This window comes from Phasianus colchicus, chromosome 3 (genome assembly GCF_987193195.1).
Source record: "Phasianus colchicus chromosome 3, bPhaCol1.hap1.1, whole genome shotgun sequence".
NCBI classification, from domain to species: Eukaryota; Metazoa; Chordata; class Aves; order Galliformes; family Phasianidae; genus Phasianus; species Phasianus colchicus.
The window spans coordinates 2,983,780-3,002,604 of record NC_143438.1 but is presented as its reverse complement, the minus strand read 5'-3'; the positions used below and the strand labels follow the sequence as shown (position 1 = coordinate 3,002,604).

The window sequence follows — 18,825 nt, the reverse complement described above, 5'->3', positions numbered from 1 at the left end:
AGCCAGCTGTTCCCCTCCAAATGGGACAAGGGACAGAACAGGAAACAAAACAGAACTTGTTGGTTGAGATAAACTGAGACAAAAAAAGGAAAACAGAAACAAAAATGTGATGATAACAATATATATATATATATATCCACAATCAATTACTCACCACCCACTGAACAACACCTAGCTAACAGTACTCACCACCTGTCACCCCTCTAACAAAGCAAAGTCTCACCACCCTTTGAACAATGCCCAGCTAATCCTACACAGGGACCTGCCCCTGGCCTGCTTCCCACAGCTCTACAGCCTTCCCCATGAGGCCACATGGTATGGAATAGCCTCTTAACTAACTTAAGACACTCCCTGCCTTCACACCATAAAGACATTAGCTCTTCCCTGCCAAGTGACCTGCGCTGGCTGCAGACATGCACCCATCACTCTGCAGTACCCAAAACAGTGCTGGGCTGTTAACACTGTTTCAGTTGAAACCAGGACACTTTCACAGGGAATGATATATAAAAGCCAAGGAGCCTTACGCACTTGCAACGCTTGTCTTTCACAGATACTCTAGGATCAAAGGTAACTTGCTTTCAACCTCGAAACCTCTAATAAAACAATATTCTGCATTTTAGAAAACCATGTCGACATTGCATGGATGTCAGTTCAATTTCATCCATACAATCAGCAATCTGCAAGGCTGATTATGTGCTACTTATAAATAATATTCCTTTACAGTGAAATTACAGAATTGTAGTTACATCTATTCCATGCTCAAGTTAAAACATTAATTTAATGTTGACTTTCACTTCGGTCATTAGCTTCACCAGTAATGTTCCCAATACCCTCAGCCTTAGGTGTGAATTATGTGTAAACATCGAAGGCACAGGACTTTTACCTCCAGTTTTTGGTGTGAGGAGGACCATCTTCAACACGAAGCAAAGCATAGCGAGCTGCATTCAGAGAGAGTCCTCGTATTCCATCACCCCACTCTTTTTCCGCTCTTTGGAATGCAGAAGAGATTTAATTAACATGGTGCATTTATTTATACAGATTAAGAATATTTTCCCATGTGAAAGGTAAGAAGTATCAAAAATAAGCTGTGTTTCCCCCTCCCCCTTTTTTTTTCTTTAATCATGAAGGCTTAACAAAAATCTCATACTGTAGATTTATATCTCAGGTCCTTTCAAGATATCTGTTTATAATATTTTTAAATATTTATTATGGTTTATGTTATACGTAAAAGATTTTTGATTGTAATAATGGGAGCCTCCTAAGTTGCTTTCAAGCATTAGAATAAGCAAGATTTTACTTCCTATGTATTAGTGTTCTACCTTCTCCCCACATCCCTACTATGTATTTCCTTTCTTTCTCAGCTTCTTCCAGAGAAACCTGAATCTTCATCTTTCTTCCCAAACACTTTCTGCCTCTACATTTTTGACTTCTCTTTATCCCAATACAAAACTATTCCAGGTGGCAAACAAGAAAGGACAGAACTGTTAGGCTAATGTTGCAATTACACTCTTTTACGGAAATGCTACTTTGGGAAGATCAATCTTCCTTCTCCCTCCTTTCCTCTATGCCCCATCCCATTTCTCATCCCACCCATGTCTTCTTATTCCCTTTCATGAATTTTCACTGACCTTTGTTATTTCTAGACCTCTTTCAAAATTTAGGTACTATAAGTCAAAATTTACCTTAGAGAACAAGGTGGCAACTACAGTGTACACTGACAGATAGACAGTTTCTTTCACTGTCACTCAAAAATTAAAACTTTTTTTTTTTTTTTGTCTAGATAGCAGTTTTTAGGATGTTTCAAGGTCTATTCTCCCTCACTCCTCCCACAAAAATCAGACTTTGCATTTATAAAGGCAGGGACTGAGTTTGAGCAAAATAGAATCTTTCTACAGGGTAGATGCAGTGGCCACGTTTCAACATTTCTAGAGTCTGTGTCTGAATGTGGATGTATGTATAATTTCAGATATGAATATACCAATACACACACATCAGCAGAACTGATCATTTGATCTGACAAGGTAAAACAGACAAGAGAAATTTCCTGTTGAATCTAATAACAAGGAGCTGTTTGGAGGGCTGCTCCAAAAGTAACGCCTCCTATTTTATTATATTGGCCCACGATGTCAGAGGCTAATGGATGTTGGTGGTATGGCAGCAGAGTTTGAACCTTCCCGTGAGTATTGTAGTACATTCTGTTGACGTGCAACAGATTGCAGCACAGGGGAAGTCTGACAAAATGACATCTGATGTAGATGACCATATGAATCAGATGTGTGGAATTGAATTCCTCCATGCAGAAAAAATTGCACTCACTGACATTCATTAATTCTTGCAGAATGTTTATGGAGACCAAACAGTGGATGTTAGCACAGTGAGGTGTTGGATGGTACGTTTCAGCAGTGACAGCAATGATATGAAAGACAAACCATGTTCCAGATAGCCCCACAGATTTTTACGAGCATGGCATACAGGTTCTTGCTTATTGCTTGCAAAAATGCATAACTAATGGTTATGACTACACGAAATATGGTACTTTGTAGCTGAAAATTTGTTTTATCAAATACTGTCATTGTGCTCTCTTTATCTGTTGTAGTTTCCATAGAAATAAATAGGAGGCATTACTTTCAGAGTGACATATCTACAATCCAGGAACATTCTATCCAGGAAAACATTTATGCTGCAGATAGTGATATGAAAAGATGGAAAATCTACAACATGGAGTTGTTTATATCAGTTGATCTACAAACATTTGTGCTTCATTACTTATCAAATTTCCTAGACTCATTTCAATTTTCTGGTGTTGGTCTTTATTTTGGCTAGAATCTTTTGTCACTGGATATCGTCTTCTTAGAAAGGGAAAATGTACACACTGACCATGATTGCCTCTAAATTTTATGTATGTATTTATTTAATGAATTGAATATGCTCTTTAACTCCCTTACCTCCCTGCGTTTCTGACAGCTGTGGCTCTAAAAGTATATTGCAAGTTAAAGATTATCTAGGCTTCAGAAAATAAATCATTTTCAGTGGGTGTTCTGGCTTCTTAAGTGTGATCCATTCTAAAACGTGCTGAAGTTCACACAAAAGAGCAGAGTTTTACCACTTTCACAGAAGTTCATTGTATTTTTGTGTTAGTTGCTGCTTGGTGCAAAAAGATGATCACAGAATCACAGAAGAGGTTGGAAGGCACCTCAAGAGATCCTTGAGTCCAACCCCCCTACTAAAGCAGGTAGCCTACAGTAGGTTGCACACATAGGCACCTACACAGGTCTGAATATCTCCATAGAAGGAGACTCCACAACTCCTCTGGGCAACCTGTTCCAGCGCTCCATTCTTCCACACGCTTACATGGAACTTACTACATGCAAGTTTTAGGCCATTGCTCCTTATCCCATCACTGCACACCACTGAAAAGAGCCTGACCTCATCCACTTGCTGCCCACCTCCCTTTAGATGTTTATAAACATTAATCAGATCCCCCCTCAGTCTTTCTTTCCCCAGAACTGAACATACCCAGGTTATTCAGCCTTTCATCGAAAGGGAGATGTTCCAGGCCCTGAATCATCTTTGTGGTCCTCCACTGGATTCCTTCTAGGAGATCCCTGTCTTTTTTGAATTGGGGAGCCCAGAACTGTGATGTACCTCAAGTACAGAATTTAACACCACAATATTTGTTTAAATTAATATTTCCCAGCTATATTGCTTCTTATTTTGATTAGTTATATTTGCTGAGGATTTTGGAACTGAGCTTCTAGAGAAGTAAGAATTTTCAAACTTGTAACCCTTATTGTAGATGGAATCTTACCTTGTTTCAAAGAATATTCTTAGTTCTATTGCTTCAGTTGTACCTATTTTATATAACAAAAATCTTTTTGCTGAATATTAAATATATTAAATATAGAATAAATAAGATATTTGGTCTTACCCTCTATATTCTATGTATTTGTATATACATCCTGCGATTAGCATGGCAATCAAAGCATAGTACCAAGAGCAAATGAACATCAAGGCAAGACATAAACTCATTCCCAGGAATGAAAGAGTCCTAAAAGAAACCATTTTTTCCATTTTTTAAATAGGCATGCATATATTCTACAGTCAATTTCTTACTTAACTCCCCAGAAGACCTCTCCTTACCTTCCAATGTGAATTCATAGGTAAGTATAAGTAAAAATACACTGTCACAACTTTAGTTTATAAAAAATTACATTCTAAAGTCTTTTGTGTGAATAAATGCAATTGTACTACACATAATAAATTTAATACACTTGTCAGTTCTGAAACTCTTACCATTGCCTCCAAGTAGGATCAGTTTAAAATACTTTGTCATCATTTATTATGGATTGGAATTTAAACAAACAATACTGAAGGACATTATGTTACTTAGAGCAAGAACAGTTGATTAATTTATATTAAATTTGACCCAAAAATTATTTTTCCACTTACATTGTGATACATCTCTTGCTTAAGAGCATAGATGCAGTGGAAGGCTTGTCTTTCAAAGGCTCTCAAGAATGACTGAGCTAGAAAAGTCATAGAAGCATGTCCAGACTGAAGTTTATGTGCCTGCTTTGCTTCCACTATAATTCAGACAGATGTAGCTCAGCTCAGAACCAGACAGTTTGAATTTCAGACACCTGCTTTCAAAATCAGAACTTGCTTTCATTGTATTGACAAGGAAGGCAGAAACAACTTCTGTTTGGTTCCTTTAGTTTGCTTTTTTATTATCATGCAAGTACTGAGATCAAATGCAGTTTTATATCAAAGAAATGCTATCTTCTTTTCTGAGTACATCAGTCTAAATATATCTTATCTAGCAGAGCAACAGCTGCTCTTTCATAATTTCAGCCAACTGAAGATAATTAAAAAACAGTCCCATCCCACTTCTGAACAAGCATTTTGACATTTGCTTTTTCTGTAAAAAATGATTATGTATTCACACAGTAAGTCAGTTGGCTCACTAGTCACTGGAAAAATGTGGGACAGGAAGAAAACTGTTGCCAAATTTTACAACTCTTTGCTTTTCCTTCCTTACCATGGTCCATCCTCTTCTTGGTACCCTCCCATCTTATCCATCTGCATTAGCTTCTATGCTTTGTACTTCCTAATATTTCTCACACAATCCCATTATTTGTGAGAGGAGGGGCTTTAAAAACAAAGCAAAACAACCAACCAACCATAAGAAGACAATTCCCCACTTTCTTCTTGACGTTGAAGTGATAAGACTTGAAAACCAGCATTGAAATATTTTGGGAATTAGGTGACAAACTAGTAAGTATTTACTGAGTATGCCCATAAAGATATTTCAGGGATGAAAATAAAGCATTTTACTTCCTCTCTACCATTTGAAGTGGGAAAAAAAAAAGAAAAAAAAAAAACTCTTCCATACTAGAATCAGGCCTGTTCATCTCCAAAAGGTTCTAGTCTTCAAAGCATTTTGGCACTCAAATTTCTCTATGGAATCACAATTAATAAAAAAATCAGATGCATTTTCAACACTGGGTCAAAATTAAAAAAACTTTCCCCATCTTATTCTGAACTTCTTCATCCTTTAAGCCATTATAAAAAAAAAACAAACCGTACTTACTGTATAACAGACCTTTACCAACTTTGTCAAGTATTCAGTTGTGTACTGTGTACTTTTATTTCCAGATGCATGCTCAAAGCATGACATATTTTAAAATTAGTTGTCAGTTACAGAACAAACTGGTGTATATTAATTACGATATTTTTCTGTAGAAGTTTGGTTTTTTGTATATGCATCACCAAAATGAAAAAAAAACAAAAAAAAAAATCAACATTCCCAAAATATTTTACCATTTTGCTTCCTATACAAAAAGTGATACTCCATTTCATCTTCATTTTTACCAAATCAGAATGTCCCTTGGATTATAAACATTTTACCCTGTAGACCTTTCCCTGACCCTCTGTAATAGTCACATGTTTTCAGGCTCACAATTACAACTCTATTCTAGACAGACAAAAATAAATGCTACTGTTAGAGACATTTGTTCATGCACTCAAACATTAACTCAATTAAGTCAGAAAGTCTATTTCGATTAATGTCTGCAATAAAATTAACAAATCAAGGCTATATAAGCAATTTTAATGATTCTGAATGAAAGAATATCCCCTACCAGTGGTAATACTTGAAACGAGGTCTCCAGTTGGGAGTTCGTAAGAGCGTTTGAACTGCACAAGCCAGATTTACGAACATATAGCACATCAGGAAAAACCTATTAAAGGGAAGAAAAAAAGAGAATTTTCTCCAACAGGAAACTAGACAGAATCCAAATGGTATGAGTGATGAAGCCTTGCTTTCCTGGAAATAGCTAAACATCTACCTGGAGATAGGGAGAATTGAATTTATTTTGTTTTGTTTGCACGTGAAACTTTTGTTTTACCTATTAATCTGTATTTCAACTCATGAGTTTTTTCACTTTTCATTTTCTGAATCTTTTCCCTCATCTACTGCGAGGAGAGCAAATAAATGACTGTACAGCACTTCGCAGTCTACTGGGGTCAGCCCAAAACAAATGCAATAAACCTCCAAGATGGAGTTAGTAAACTAAATATCCATTCATACCCTAAATTATGAAACTGTTTCAGTAGGGGAAATGTTAATTTATTTATTTATTGAAAGTTAAACATTTTTGCTAGCATTCAAGAAATCCATCAAGGAAAGTTCATTGTGCCTAAAAATTAATTATGATTAAAAAAGGTTTTTGTTTCAGACTATCTCAAAGATCAGATAGAAGTGTAACTTGTTAGAAAAGTAGGTATATCGGGTATTATTCCAAAGAGAAAAATCATTGCCTAGTCAATTCAAAAGTAAAATACTATTAAGCTAAAAGAACATGAGATAACAAATTCATACTTACATTGAAAGAATGGGTGCTACATTGTCCAAAGAAGCTATCAGAATTCCTATTTCACAAATCGCAGCAGTGAGGAGAAGAGCCCATGTTGGTTCTCCATTCGCTTTTCCATGACCAAATACCTAGTTCAATTCAAATATAAAGTAAAATTGGGAAAAAGTTGCTTATTATATCTCCAATATGGAAAAAAAAAAAAACAAACATTCACTAAAATAAACAATGACAACGTTACATTGAAGTATATCAGCAGCTGCTGCTGAAATAACCTAAAGTAATTTAAAATCTGCATGCATCAGTTGCATTTAGTCTGTAAAAAGCTAACACAGTTGAAAGCATTATTTTTTGTATCACACAGAACAGGCACCAAGTCTATAGTTATGAGCATATATTGATCTTTGAAGAGGACTGAGTTTAGTTTATTAGTTATTAGCATTCCCCTCCACACTTAAAAACACTAAACACTCACTGCTATTCTCCATAATTACTTCCTTTTTGAACGTGTAGGTTGTTCACTTCATTCATTCTTTATTCTGTGTTCTCTTTTCCCCTCTGCTTTCTTGCATGGACAACATGATCATGGAGGTTCTTTTTCAACCTTCATGACTGTATTCTATTCTATGATTCATTGATAAGTCTACTTTTCTTTATAATAAAATGTTACTTTTTTCCTGATTATGGCTTGAAAGTCCTTTGTTTCATTCTGAAAAGATGTCCTACTGTTGTCCCTGTATTAATCTCTCATTCCCAATTGTCCATGTAACAGTTGTATGACTCGAAAACTGCAAGTACCTTCCAAGTCTCAAATCCCTCAAACAGAAAAGTCTTGATATATGGAGTTGTAAAAGGGAATTACACTATTTCTCTTGACTTCACTTAGCTTACAAAAATGAACAAAAATGAGAACTGTATCACCGATGTGAGAAGTCATAATCATCTTCATCATGAAATTAAATCAACTCAGTTCACAAACACCAATCATTAGCACCGTCTAAAGTCAGAAAACTTAGTTGTTTCTTAGATTGTTCATTTCAATTTACATAAGTTTTTCAGTTCTGACGTACTAACATTTATATATATATATATATGTATGTATGTACATATGGACAAAAATAACTAATTGCACTGAAATAACCAAACTTTGGTCTGCAATAGCTTACTATCTTGCTGTACATAAGTAGTCCTGAGCTTCAAATCTTTTTTTTTTTAGTTCTGGAAGAACAGCAGAAATAATGCCTCATTTTTTTTTTTTGGCAACAAAATAAATGCCACTCTGAAAATATATAAAACAAGTATTATCTCACTTGAATAAATGGTACAATGCCATCTCTTGCAATGGCTTGCAACAGACGGGGTGCACCAGTCAGACTTTGGAGACCAGCACCACATGTTGAAAAGAATGAACCAATCACAATAACCCATGGAGAAGGCCAGGCCAGTGTACCAACCACTAGGTTTCCATTAACTGCTTCACCATACCTTAGAGAAGGGAAAAACAACACAAAAGCAAGGTGTAAACACACAAGTTAACAACAACAACAACCCACAGTAAACACTAAAACAATTTCTTTTATAGCTTCACAACCCATATCTCAATCTTTTTGGACAATTTTAGGTGTTTAGATGCTGCCTTTTAAGATGACACAGTAACTATTAGCTATCTTGGAAAACTTTACAAAGTTAACAATACAAAAAAAGGAAAAACTCTGTGTTACACCTGCGTGTAATACTGGCGTGCCCAGTGCATAAACAGGAGATTTGTTGAACTAATGTATTCCTTTTGGTAGTGTGATACTAACATATAGAGAAGGAAATACAGAGAAACTACTAGATATAACCATCCCAAGTTATTAACGTCTTCTGATTATTATGCCACCCAATGCAATTCAAAAGACCAACTTTAACAAGGGAGTATCACAAAAAGGAAGAAGCGCTTTCATAGTACAGCACTGAGCACTGAATCTAATCCCACCTATCTTTCTTTTACTATTTTCTTCCTCCTAAAGATAATTGATTTTATGCTCATTTATGGACACCTTGGATAAAGCATGAAAAACTTCTTGTTTTTTTTTCCCCCAATGATTTTGTTTTTAAAACAAGTAAGCCTCTCATAGTTCATCTTAGCTTTGAAAGCAAGTAAACAAAATCAGTTTCAAGAATACATGCACTACAGTACTGTGGTAGCATATAACTTCTTCACTTTTTTCTTTAATTTTAATAAACACCAGAGAAAAGAAAAGGCTGTAGGCTAAGAAAAGTTAAATACTTCTTCTCTGTTTGGACCAGCTACTTGACAAGGTTCAGAGACATAATAATCACATCAGTTATAAACAAGTGTTCAAGTTTCTTGCATATTCCAAAGCTTGTACAGCCACATACTATCTTCAGTAGATGAGAAGACAGAGGAAAAGACATCCTTTAAATACAAAGGAGAAAAACAGGCTATGCTTCTCTGAGCTGCATCTTCATTCTTAATACAAGCATTGGAATTTGGCTCCATTAAGAAAACTTGAAATGTGAAAGAACGTACAAGGTTTTTCTTCTCACTGCAAATATGACAACCCATAATGAAAACAAAAACAGACTTTGAAATAGACAAATCCTCCTACATCTCATTCTTATGCTAGACTTCAGAAAAGCATGAGCTGGCAGCTGTGTAAATGAAAGAACTACCAACAATCTTGGATCAGCAATCTTGCTACAATTCATTCTGCTCTAGCAACAGATCTGTGGAGCTGTTGGAGAAGGTCCAGACCACGAATACGATCAGAGGACTGGAGCATCTCCCCTATGAAGACAGGCTGAGAGAGCTGGGCTTCTGTAGCCTGCAGAAGAGAAGGCTGCAAGGAGGCCTCAAGGACAGGAGGGGAATCAACTTTTTACTCAGGTATTTAGCGATAGGACAAGGGAGAAATGGTTTTAAGCTCAAGGAGGGAGGATTAAGATTGGATGTCAGGGGGAAGTTATTCACAGAGAGTGGTGAGGTGCTGGAACAGCTGCCCAGAGAGGCTGTGGATGCCCCGTCCCTGGAGGTGTGTAAGGCCAGGTTGGATGGGGCCCTGGGCAGCCTGGTCTGGTATTAAATGGGGATGTTGGTGGCCCTGCATGTGGCAGGGGGGTTGGAACTTGATGAGCCTTGGGGTCCTTTCAACCCAAAACCTTCTATGATTCTATGACAGATTACCTGCACTCAGCTTGCAAAATCTGTCCTAATAGGAGTCCTAATTTACAAGTGACCATTTTAAAAACCAAGAGGTGTCATGCATCCACTAGATGGTATACCGTATTCTTTCTGATGAACTCCACTTGTCATACAGGTGTCAAAAAAATATTTTTGTCTTCATTCCTCAGGAGCACACTACCTCTCCTGACCTAATAAAAACACACTTACCTCCATCTCAGCCAATTCTACAAATACCAACTATGCTTTTGTCTCTCAAGAGTGTTTAATCGGGAACAGTACCACTTCACAAACATTTATCTCAGGTGCTTCCTCTATCTCTTGCAGTGATATAGTCCAACACCCTTTTCAGTTTTTGCAACCATCTCAGCTTAAGAGATAGACTTTTTCTCCAATATTACTTAAACAAAAGAAAAATATTTCACATGGATGTTTCCCAGAAGAGTCATTAATGAAATGAAATTTGATTAACGTAACTCATGATCATACATGCTCCCTATAACATTACAAGTTGAATGCAACTTACTTATCTCTTAATACCACACCTTCTATACAGGCACCAAACAACACTATGCAAGAAAGATCTGTTACTGGGACTGAAGGAAGATAACACTGTAAATAAATAATTATCTAGAGAAAAACTTAAATGTCCATGATAACTAACTTCAGTTTTTTGTTTTTGTTTTTATTATTATTATTATTCTCCCCTACTACAGATTTTTAGTTCATGTTCTTTACATATGGCCTGCATTTGATCCACAATTTATAAAGTATGGGAAGCAAACAGCTCATGCTTCATGAAACAGAACATGTAATTTCTCATGCAAAGATACTTGTGTCTTCTAGTTACTGAATAAATAACAATTTCTACTGCTGTTACCTAGCTTTAAGATTTTTAGTGGCTGTACTAAATATGATGACAAAGCAATCTGCTATCTGGAATATGCTATAAATCTCTATCAGTTAACTATAACTAAATTGTAATTTGGAGTTTGCTGTAAGTTGGAGTTTGAAACCTTAGTAGAAAACTGGATATTTTAACCATCTATGTGCATATGTTTTATAGTTTATAATATATATATGTGTATATAGTGTATATATATGTGTATGCATATAGATATGTAATATATATAAATATAAAAGATTTATTTTCAGGTTGGATTTCATTAATTTTATATTCAGGCTACTCAATGACTTAAAAAAAAAAAATTAATACTATGTCTACAGAATTTGGAATAGAAAAAAAAGTCACAGCACAAAGGATACAAATAAAAGAAGTAGTTGAAATAGCTAAAATTGTTCCAGTAGGAATAGATTTCTGAGCATCCTTAAGATCACCAGATCTGTTCGAACCTGCCATAATACCTAAAGAAAAAGAAATTTGTATGTCTTAAAACCAATGAATTCTAACTTCACTTAAATAACTAATAGAACGGGAACATTTAACTTTTATTATATCATAACCAAAAAGCAAGCTACAGAAATGTATTATATTACTGCATAAATCCTTATTTTGTATTTTCATTTGATTCATAAGTTTGTGTTACCACTTATCACTGAGGGAACTAATTCCAGAAGGTTCAGTAAAAATTTGATCATTTTTAGAACAAGAAAGTGTACAAGAAAAGCAAAACGTAGGAGATGGATGTTATAAACATGAGTTTAGGAACCAGCATGAACAGATGCACAAATTCTTACTAAGCAGACTATACATAGTAAGATATGCAAGCAAATCTACTAAATAATAAAAAGTGAAACAAAAAGAAGGGAGCAATAAGAAGCACAAAAGGAATGGTCATGAGATCACAGGCACACCTTCATGTTTCTCTAACCTAATTAGAAAACAAAAAATTTTTACTGATACAATGTTAAAAAGTAGAATAAAAACATTCTTCCCTAGAATTCCTTATCACCACTAGAGAAAAAAAAAAACAGTAGCTAAGGTCAACACATTCCAATGCAAAAATATTGTTGAACTCCACACAATGAAATCCTAACTACAAGCTAGGATATGATGAGGTGCTGATAAAGAGAGAAAGAGGGAAGTACAGAAGTGAAACAGTGGAGAATATGAAGAGACACCTCCACTTGGTATTCTATTAGTAAATAGTGTTGCAAATTTGCATCAAAATTCTGTTTTGTTCCTTGATATTAAATTGCTTGATCTGGGATTTTTCAATAAGAAGTTTTCTAGTTATTTCAGTAAAATGAAATCTGAGGGAAACTAACCTAACTTTTAGTCTTGATCAAAAAAAGTCTCTACTGTTAGAGCTGAAGAGAAAACAAAAAAAAAACCCACAACCTAGAAGTTTAAACAAGGTACAATGTGCGTAATACATAACAGTTTTCTTGCATGCATTTGAAGATTAAAACATTCTAAAGATGAAAACTTTTAACTCAGCTGCAACTTTCTGTGGATAGGCATCGAGGTTTCTTTTTTCTGTGAGAGGTAGAAAACAGCCTGTCTACTGATCTACTGTTTAAGTTCTACAAACCCCTAAAATAAACAGCAACCAGCTATGTCTCTCTAGCATCAGAAAATCTATTATTTAAAACTTGGACAGGTAAGGAATTCTATGTGTCATCAACATTCACACCAAATTTTTTTCTTCAGCTACAAACACACATTCTCATTCAAGAAAAATAGTTTTAATTTACCTGTTACAGATGGGAAATAAATCCCTACGAGCACTGTGAAGTAGGTCATGATGTCTGTGAAAACATAAGGGCGCCCACCAATTTTTATGTCTTCTGATCCAGAAATTGATGGCTGATTTTTTTTCTCAACTATTGATCCTTTTTCTGAATAGGTGCTCCACAGATTATCTACAAGGGGAGGGAAAAAATAGCCATTGTAGCCTCTGATTCAGAATATTAGACAGAGTGCAATACTTGTAAGCTGGATGACTTTTCATCTATAAAAAGCATGACATTTCCCAATGCTTCCTTATGAAACTTAGATGCAGCAGCAATAACATCAGTATCAGTCATAACTGGTGAACATTTCCATTGGATGCCAGTAGAGATGTAGTGGTATATGGGATATGCTGTAAAAAATTTTCTTCTGTTAAAGACTGAGTTTCCCAGACTAAACAGGTCCAGTTCCTTCAGTCTCTCCCCATAGGCCATATTCTCCAAGCCCTTCACCAGCCTTGCTGCCCTTCTTTGGACCTGCTCCAGCACCTCCATGTCCTTTCTGTACTGAGGTGCCCAAAACTGAACACAGTGCTCGAGGTGAGGCCTCACCAGTGCTGAGTCCAGGGGCAGGATGACTTCCTTAGTCCTGCTCACCACACCATTCCTGATCCAAGCCAGGATGCCATTGGCCTTCTTGGCCACCTGGGCACACTGCTGGCTCATAATCAGCCACCTGTCCATCAGCCCACCAAGGTCCCTTTCCATCAGGCAGCTTTCCAGCCACTCCTCCCCAAGCCTGTAGGGTTGCCTGGGGTTATTGTGACCAAATTGCAGGACCCAACACTTGGCCCTATTGAAACTCATACAGTTTGCCTTGGCCCATTGATCCATTCAGGTCCCTCTGCAGTGCCTTTCTACCCTCTGGCAGATCAGCACTCTCTCCCAGCGTGGTGTCATCTGCAAACTTATTGAAGGGTGCACTGAAACCCCTCGTCAAGATCATTAATAAAGATGTTGAATAGAAGCAGCCCCAGTACAGAGCCCTGGGAGACACCACTTGTGACCGGCCGCCAACTGGATTTAATTCCACTGACCACAGCTCTTTGGGCCCAGCCATCCAGCCAGTGTTTCACCCAGCACAGCATACACCCATCCAAACCATGCCCATCCAAATGTGGGCAGACAGCTTCTCCACGAAGATGTAGTGGGGGACAGAGTCAAAGGTTTAGAAAAGCCAAAAGCTCAGGAAACCCACCAGTAAACTTCCTCAAGAAGTGGTACCAGGATGTAACCTGTGCTTTCCAATGCAAAGGTGGTGAATGCAAAAGCCAACTGCAAAGAACTACACAGAAACTTTTTGCTCAGTCACTGAGCCTAGTAAAGAAACTGATGAAATTTATCTATAGGTAAGTGTCAAACAATGAACACTGGAAAGTTTTTCCCTTACACTGAGCTTTCAGCAGACTCATAATGGTTGTTAGAGATCTTGGCTTTATGTGACATCAGGAAAATGAAATGCATTTTTATAAGTAGTACTGTACTAAAAAAAAAAACAAAAACCACAGCTGTTCAAAGTTTAGAATACAAGACTGTTTTCTGAGCATATGGAGGGAATGTAAAGTAGCCTGAAAAGAGATACATAACATTTAAGAAAAAAAAGATATATGTACTAAGTTACAAAATGCACACAGTAAATAAAATCTCAAGTCACAGTTCTTGCAGTAAGCATTTCAGTCAAAAGCAGGATTTCATCTTTGATTCTGAGGAAGCTGAGTGATTTTGTATAAAAATTCAGACACAGAGCAGCCTAAATTTCAGCTGGAACTTTGTATGTATTTGTACCCTTTATGTTTAATCTTTTAAATTAAATTACTATGGCTGTAATAATATTACTTACTGTCCCTATCACTCTTTACAGAGAGTTGCATATTTCTATAATCAAATTCTATTTTAAGGGAACGGGAAGGATAAGAATCAGAATGTCCTTCTCATCCTCATAAACATTATTTGTTCCTATACAATACTATCTGTTACACGTTCAAAATGAAATTTATGAACCTGTGCAACTAGTTTAAACCTAAAGCAGCCACAAATATAAAAACATAAACATAAGATATCCTACACACTTTGTAGAAAGTCTCCTGCCCAAATGCTAGACTGGTAGCTAGAAAAACATTTTCTTTTCCTGAACTGGCCTGCTGTACAACGTTGGACAAACAACAGGAGTTTACTTCTCAACGTGCCATCTGTAAATTGGAAAGAAGTTCTCCCTCACAGGATTTTGAACTAACTGAATTTGATGTGATAGAAAAATAGCTTTTGAAAGAGTGCCTGTAAAACCTTAACAATCCCCATATGAAAGCAATTCATATTAAGCTTCCAAAACCAGACGGAAATGTTAAAGAAGGAATCAGACTCCAGGAAGCAATCTTTCAACAGAAGTAGATTATTACTAAGGAGTAGTGACAGGCTAGAATACTACATTACTGAACAGCTTCAGGCCAGATCAGCACAGATCACTGTGCTTTCTGACTTACCAATTAGAACTCCACTCAGTATTCCTGGAATCCCTTGAATTTCTGTTACATTATTGAGACTGAAGTAGTCATCACACATAGCAGTGGGCGAAGAACTATTGCAGAAGAGCAGCCATAAGTTTGTGGTCTTTGTTTCATTATTCCTTTCAGTAAATTTGGCACAGACATCAAAGCTGCGTTTTGACAAGGTACGGTTTCCAAGAAGACAGATGCTACAAACAAAACAAAACAAACAGTGTTTCTTCAGCACAGTGCTGTGCATTTAAGCATTTTTAAATCCATTAGACTTCTTCAGAAATCCAGTATTTACAGTACTTATGTTAATGGGCTGTACAACATCTATTAAAGCAGAAGAGAGTCTCTCCATATAAAACCATCATCAGTAACATTTAAAATACCACTCAAACATTTCCACTTTAAGACAGCTTCTATGCTTTCTGATTATTTTTTGGGAAACACAATAAATTCAAGCAGCTTGACCACTAAATAATAGGACTGAATATATCATGACCTCTACTAAAAAAAATGTTAAATGTTAAATAAAGTCATTTGAATATATATAATGCAGTGACAAGCTTGACCAAAAAAAAATACAGAAGAAAAATTAAGCAAGAGTCATGCACTTTTCCAGGAAGTAAGTACTTTAGATTAAAAACTAAGCTAAGGAAATAAGCCAGGGAAAGAGTAAAGTTTAAAAACACTGAACTCTTAGCTCAAAGTATTGTATAGTTCTTTGCAAGAAGCAATTACGGCACTCAAAAAACTTGGAATGTTTTGCAAAAAGCAAATGGTTATTAACATTAAGCACCTAGGAATATGCTTTAGTTTACCCTCAGTTAAGCTATGCAAAAGACACTCGGGAGATATTTCCCCCAGGCTTGTTTAATAAAGTGGTTCAGTGCATCTATAAAGATGAAACGAGGAATGATCAAATAAAGCATCAGAGTTAGGCAGGTAAGTTATAGCACGTAAGTAGTAAACATCTGGTACTTCTGAAGGAGTTCAGGAATCTGGTAACAAACAGCATAAACATTTGCTATCAGGCCAAGTATACAAGTCACACAGTATGTTTACTTAGTGCAACATCCTGTTTCTGACACCAGTCAAGAGTACAAGAAGGGAAATTTACAGGACAACAGTACATCTCTAGGTACAGCTGCAAAACCATGGAGATCAAGCAGATTTCACAGTAAGTCCGCTGCTAAAGAGAATGATCTTCCTCGTTTATTATTTTTGCTATTGAATTTGGTTAACTATTCAACCTATACAAACTTCTTGCAGTTTGATTTGGCTCTAAGATCATGATGTAAGCTAATAAGGTACAGTATTTCACCATCTACAAAATGCCTAAAACTAACAGAGATGGAATGAGCTGATAGACACAGCTAAGTGAATGGGAAAGCTGGTGTTTTTATAAAATGTCCAAATGTTAGACTAGAAGCTAGAAATCTATTTTTACAAACTGCACCAACTTGGTGTTTGATAGTGAGTTTGGTGACCTACTCATAGATTTATTATAATGTGAAACCACACTCGAGTTTCTTCTTCTAAAGCAGATTCACCAAAATGTGAACAATTCTATTTATAGAAAGATAAGCTTTGTTTAATATTTTTTCCAAATAGTAATGTATCACAGAAGCAGTTTCCAAAAACTAGGTAATAAGTCTTAGCAATGCTATACCCAGAGAATCCCTCTTTTACCTAGATAGACAACTAAAAGATTTAAATATTTCCCTAACAGAAGTTCCAGTTTCTAAGAAACTCAAGTTTTCTTCAGAGAAGTGTCAAATTTGAACATATTGTTTTTGTCAACAGAAAAGTTTCTGTTTATCTTTTACAATACAGCCCCAAAATACTGCCTAACTGCTCAATTTACAAAGCAACCATTAACACTTCAGATTACTACAGAATTCTGCAACAATCGTATAGCAAAGGATCAGTTTGACATAACAACTGGCAATTCACTACAGCAACTCTCATCTCTTACACCACTGTTTCAAGCAGTACTGTTTTGTTTGCTCTCCAAGCAGAAAGAGATGCACAAAAACAAAACCAGCATACTGATAACTGGATGACAGAACAAATTTTCTGTGAGCTGAAGAAAGGTACAAGATCAAGATGTTGAGAAACAACATGGCATGTGTGACAACAAAACTAGATTTCAGTAATAAAAAGGTAGAAAAGTTTGCATGTAAAGCAAGAGAATTTAACAATGTAAAGCTTCTACTTTGAATAGGGTGAAATAGAAGTTTCAAAAAGTTCATGACAAATTTTTATAGTATGCTACCTACCATTCATAGTTACAACATTTCCTTGAAGATTTTACTTTATTCTTGATTTATACTTGATTTCTTAATTCATTAGATAAGGCAGCTATATTTACTGTCAGCAAGACCACTTTTGCATTTAGGTATGAAGAGAATAGTGGCTAAAAACATTAGGTAACATTAAGTATGAAAGAACATTTTCCAAAGTTATGACTTACAAACAAAGATTTGAATAGGTAGTTCAGGATAACAGAAGATCACATAAGTGCCTCATAAAGATATGAAACCTTCCACTGAGATCAGCATGAGCATATTTTTAAGTTTAGCTTGAAGCTTGAATTGGTTGTAGTAGCTATTCTTTCCCCTTACTTTTTTTTTTTTTTTTAATAATAATCTATACTATTTAATGAAATGTCACTTACGGGAAGTCGGGTGGGTCAATAGCAGTCTTAATAACTCCAGCATATATGGCAATGATGGATAGAATCACACAGGCAAGGAAGACTAGCGCAAGTTTGTTGACATACTTGACTCCCACGAAAACTACTATGGCCATCAGAATGATAATACATGTTCCATAAACTCTCATGTTATTCAGCATGGCCTCTGCTTCTCCATCAGCCTCTTCTCCTTTAAATATGGCAGCACTTGGAGAAATGTAAGTCTGCAGAAGATACAGCAAATTACCTCTCAGGTAATAACAATCATTTTATGAAGAACTAAATTTACTTGAACTTTAAAATCTAAACTACTACAGTTAGCAGTTCTCTTATTTCACAAAGAAGTTCAACCAGATGGCATGGTTATTTAGTGAAGAAAGAGCAGAAACAAATATCCTCACATGCGTCTGGCATAATGAAACAACAAAAAGTTATTTTCAAGATTTTTCCTAGTAGAGAGATACTGTAAGAAACTCAGGTTTAAAGCACAACGAGGCTTTCATTATGTGCCACTCCTATTTTTCAACTATACCTTTTAGATAAATTACTTTGAAAAGCAGCATGTATAGAAAGTGATATTATCAGAAAATTGTAACGCTGAATGAGCATCCTATATAAGTGGAAAAGGAACAAGGGTGAAGATGAAGTAAGAGGACAAAACAGAGTGGATATACTGAGAAAGAGGCACAGCTTTTGGTCCAGCTTTTTCTCTGTTTTCTAACAGTTTCTGCCTCTCATTAATTTGTCTGTGTCAGACAAGAAAAAACGATAAGAAACAGAGAAGACATGGAACATAACAAGTATGTTTCTATGTGACAGGTACAGATTTCAAAGAAGATGCTACATTGTAGTGTCTGATACCCACAAAAAGAACAAGCTATTGCT

General features: G+C 36.0%; 1 protein-coding gene across 2 annotated transcripts in view; it reads right to left on the bottom strand.

Annotated features, from left to right (window-relative positions):
• The window catches only part of SLC12A7 (solute carrier family 12 member 7), a 66,876-nt gene that overhangs the window by 18,518 nt on the left and 29,533 nt on the right, over positions 1–18,825 (bottom strand). For both annotated transcript variants that reach the window (XM_031608321.2, XM_031608322.2), the window contains exons 7-16: positions 17,923–18,164; positions 15,234–15,445; positions 12,718–12,885; positions 11,326–11,424; positions 10,586–10,643; positions 8,183–8,357; positions 6,885–7,003; positions 6,141–6,239; positions 3,929–4,048; positions 884–988 (exon numbers count right to left, since the gene is read on the bottom strand). In XM_031608321.2, the coding sequence (XP_031464181.1) occupies positions 884–988; positions 3,929–4,048; positions 6,141–6,239; positions 6,885–7,003; positions 8,183–8,357; positions 10,586–10,643; positions 11,326–11,424; positions 12,718–12,885; positions 15,234–15,445; positions 17,923–18,164 (1,397 nt within the window). The remainder of the gene's footprint in view (positions 1–883; positions 989–3,928; positions 4,049–6,140; positions 6,240–6,884; positions 7,004–8,182; positions 8,358–10,585; positions 10,644–11,325; positions 11,425–12,717; positions 12,886–15,233; positions 15,446–17,922; positions 18,165–18,825) is intronic.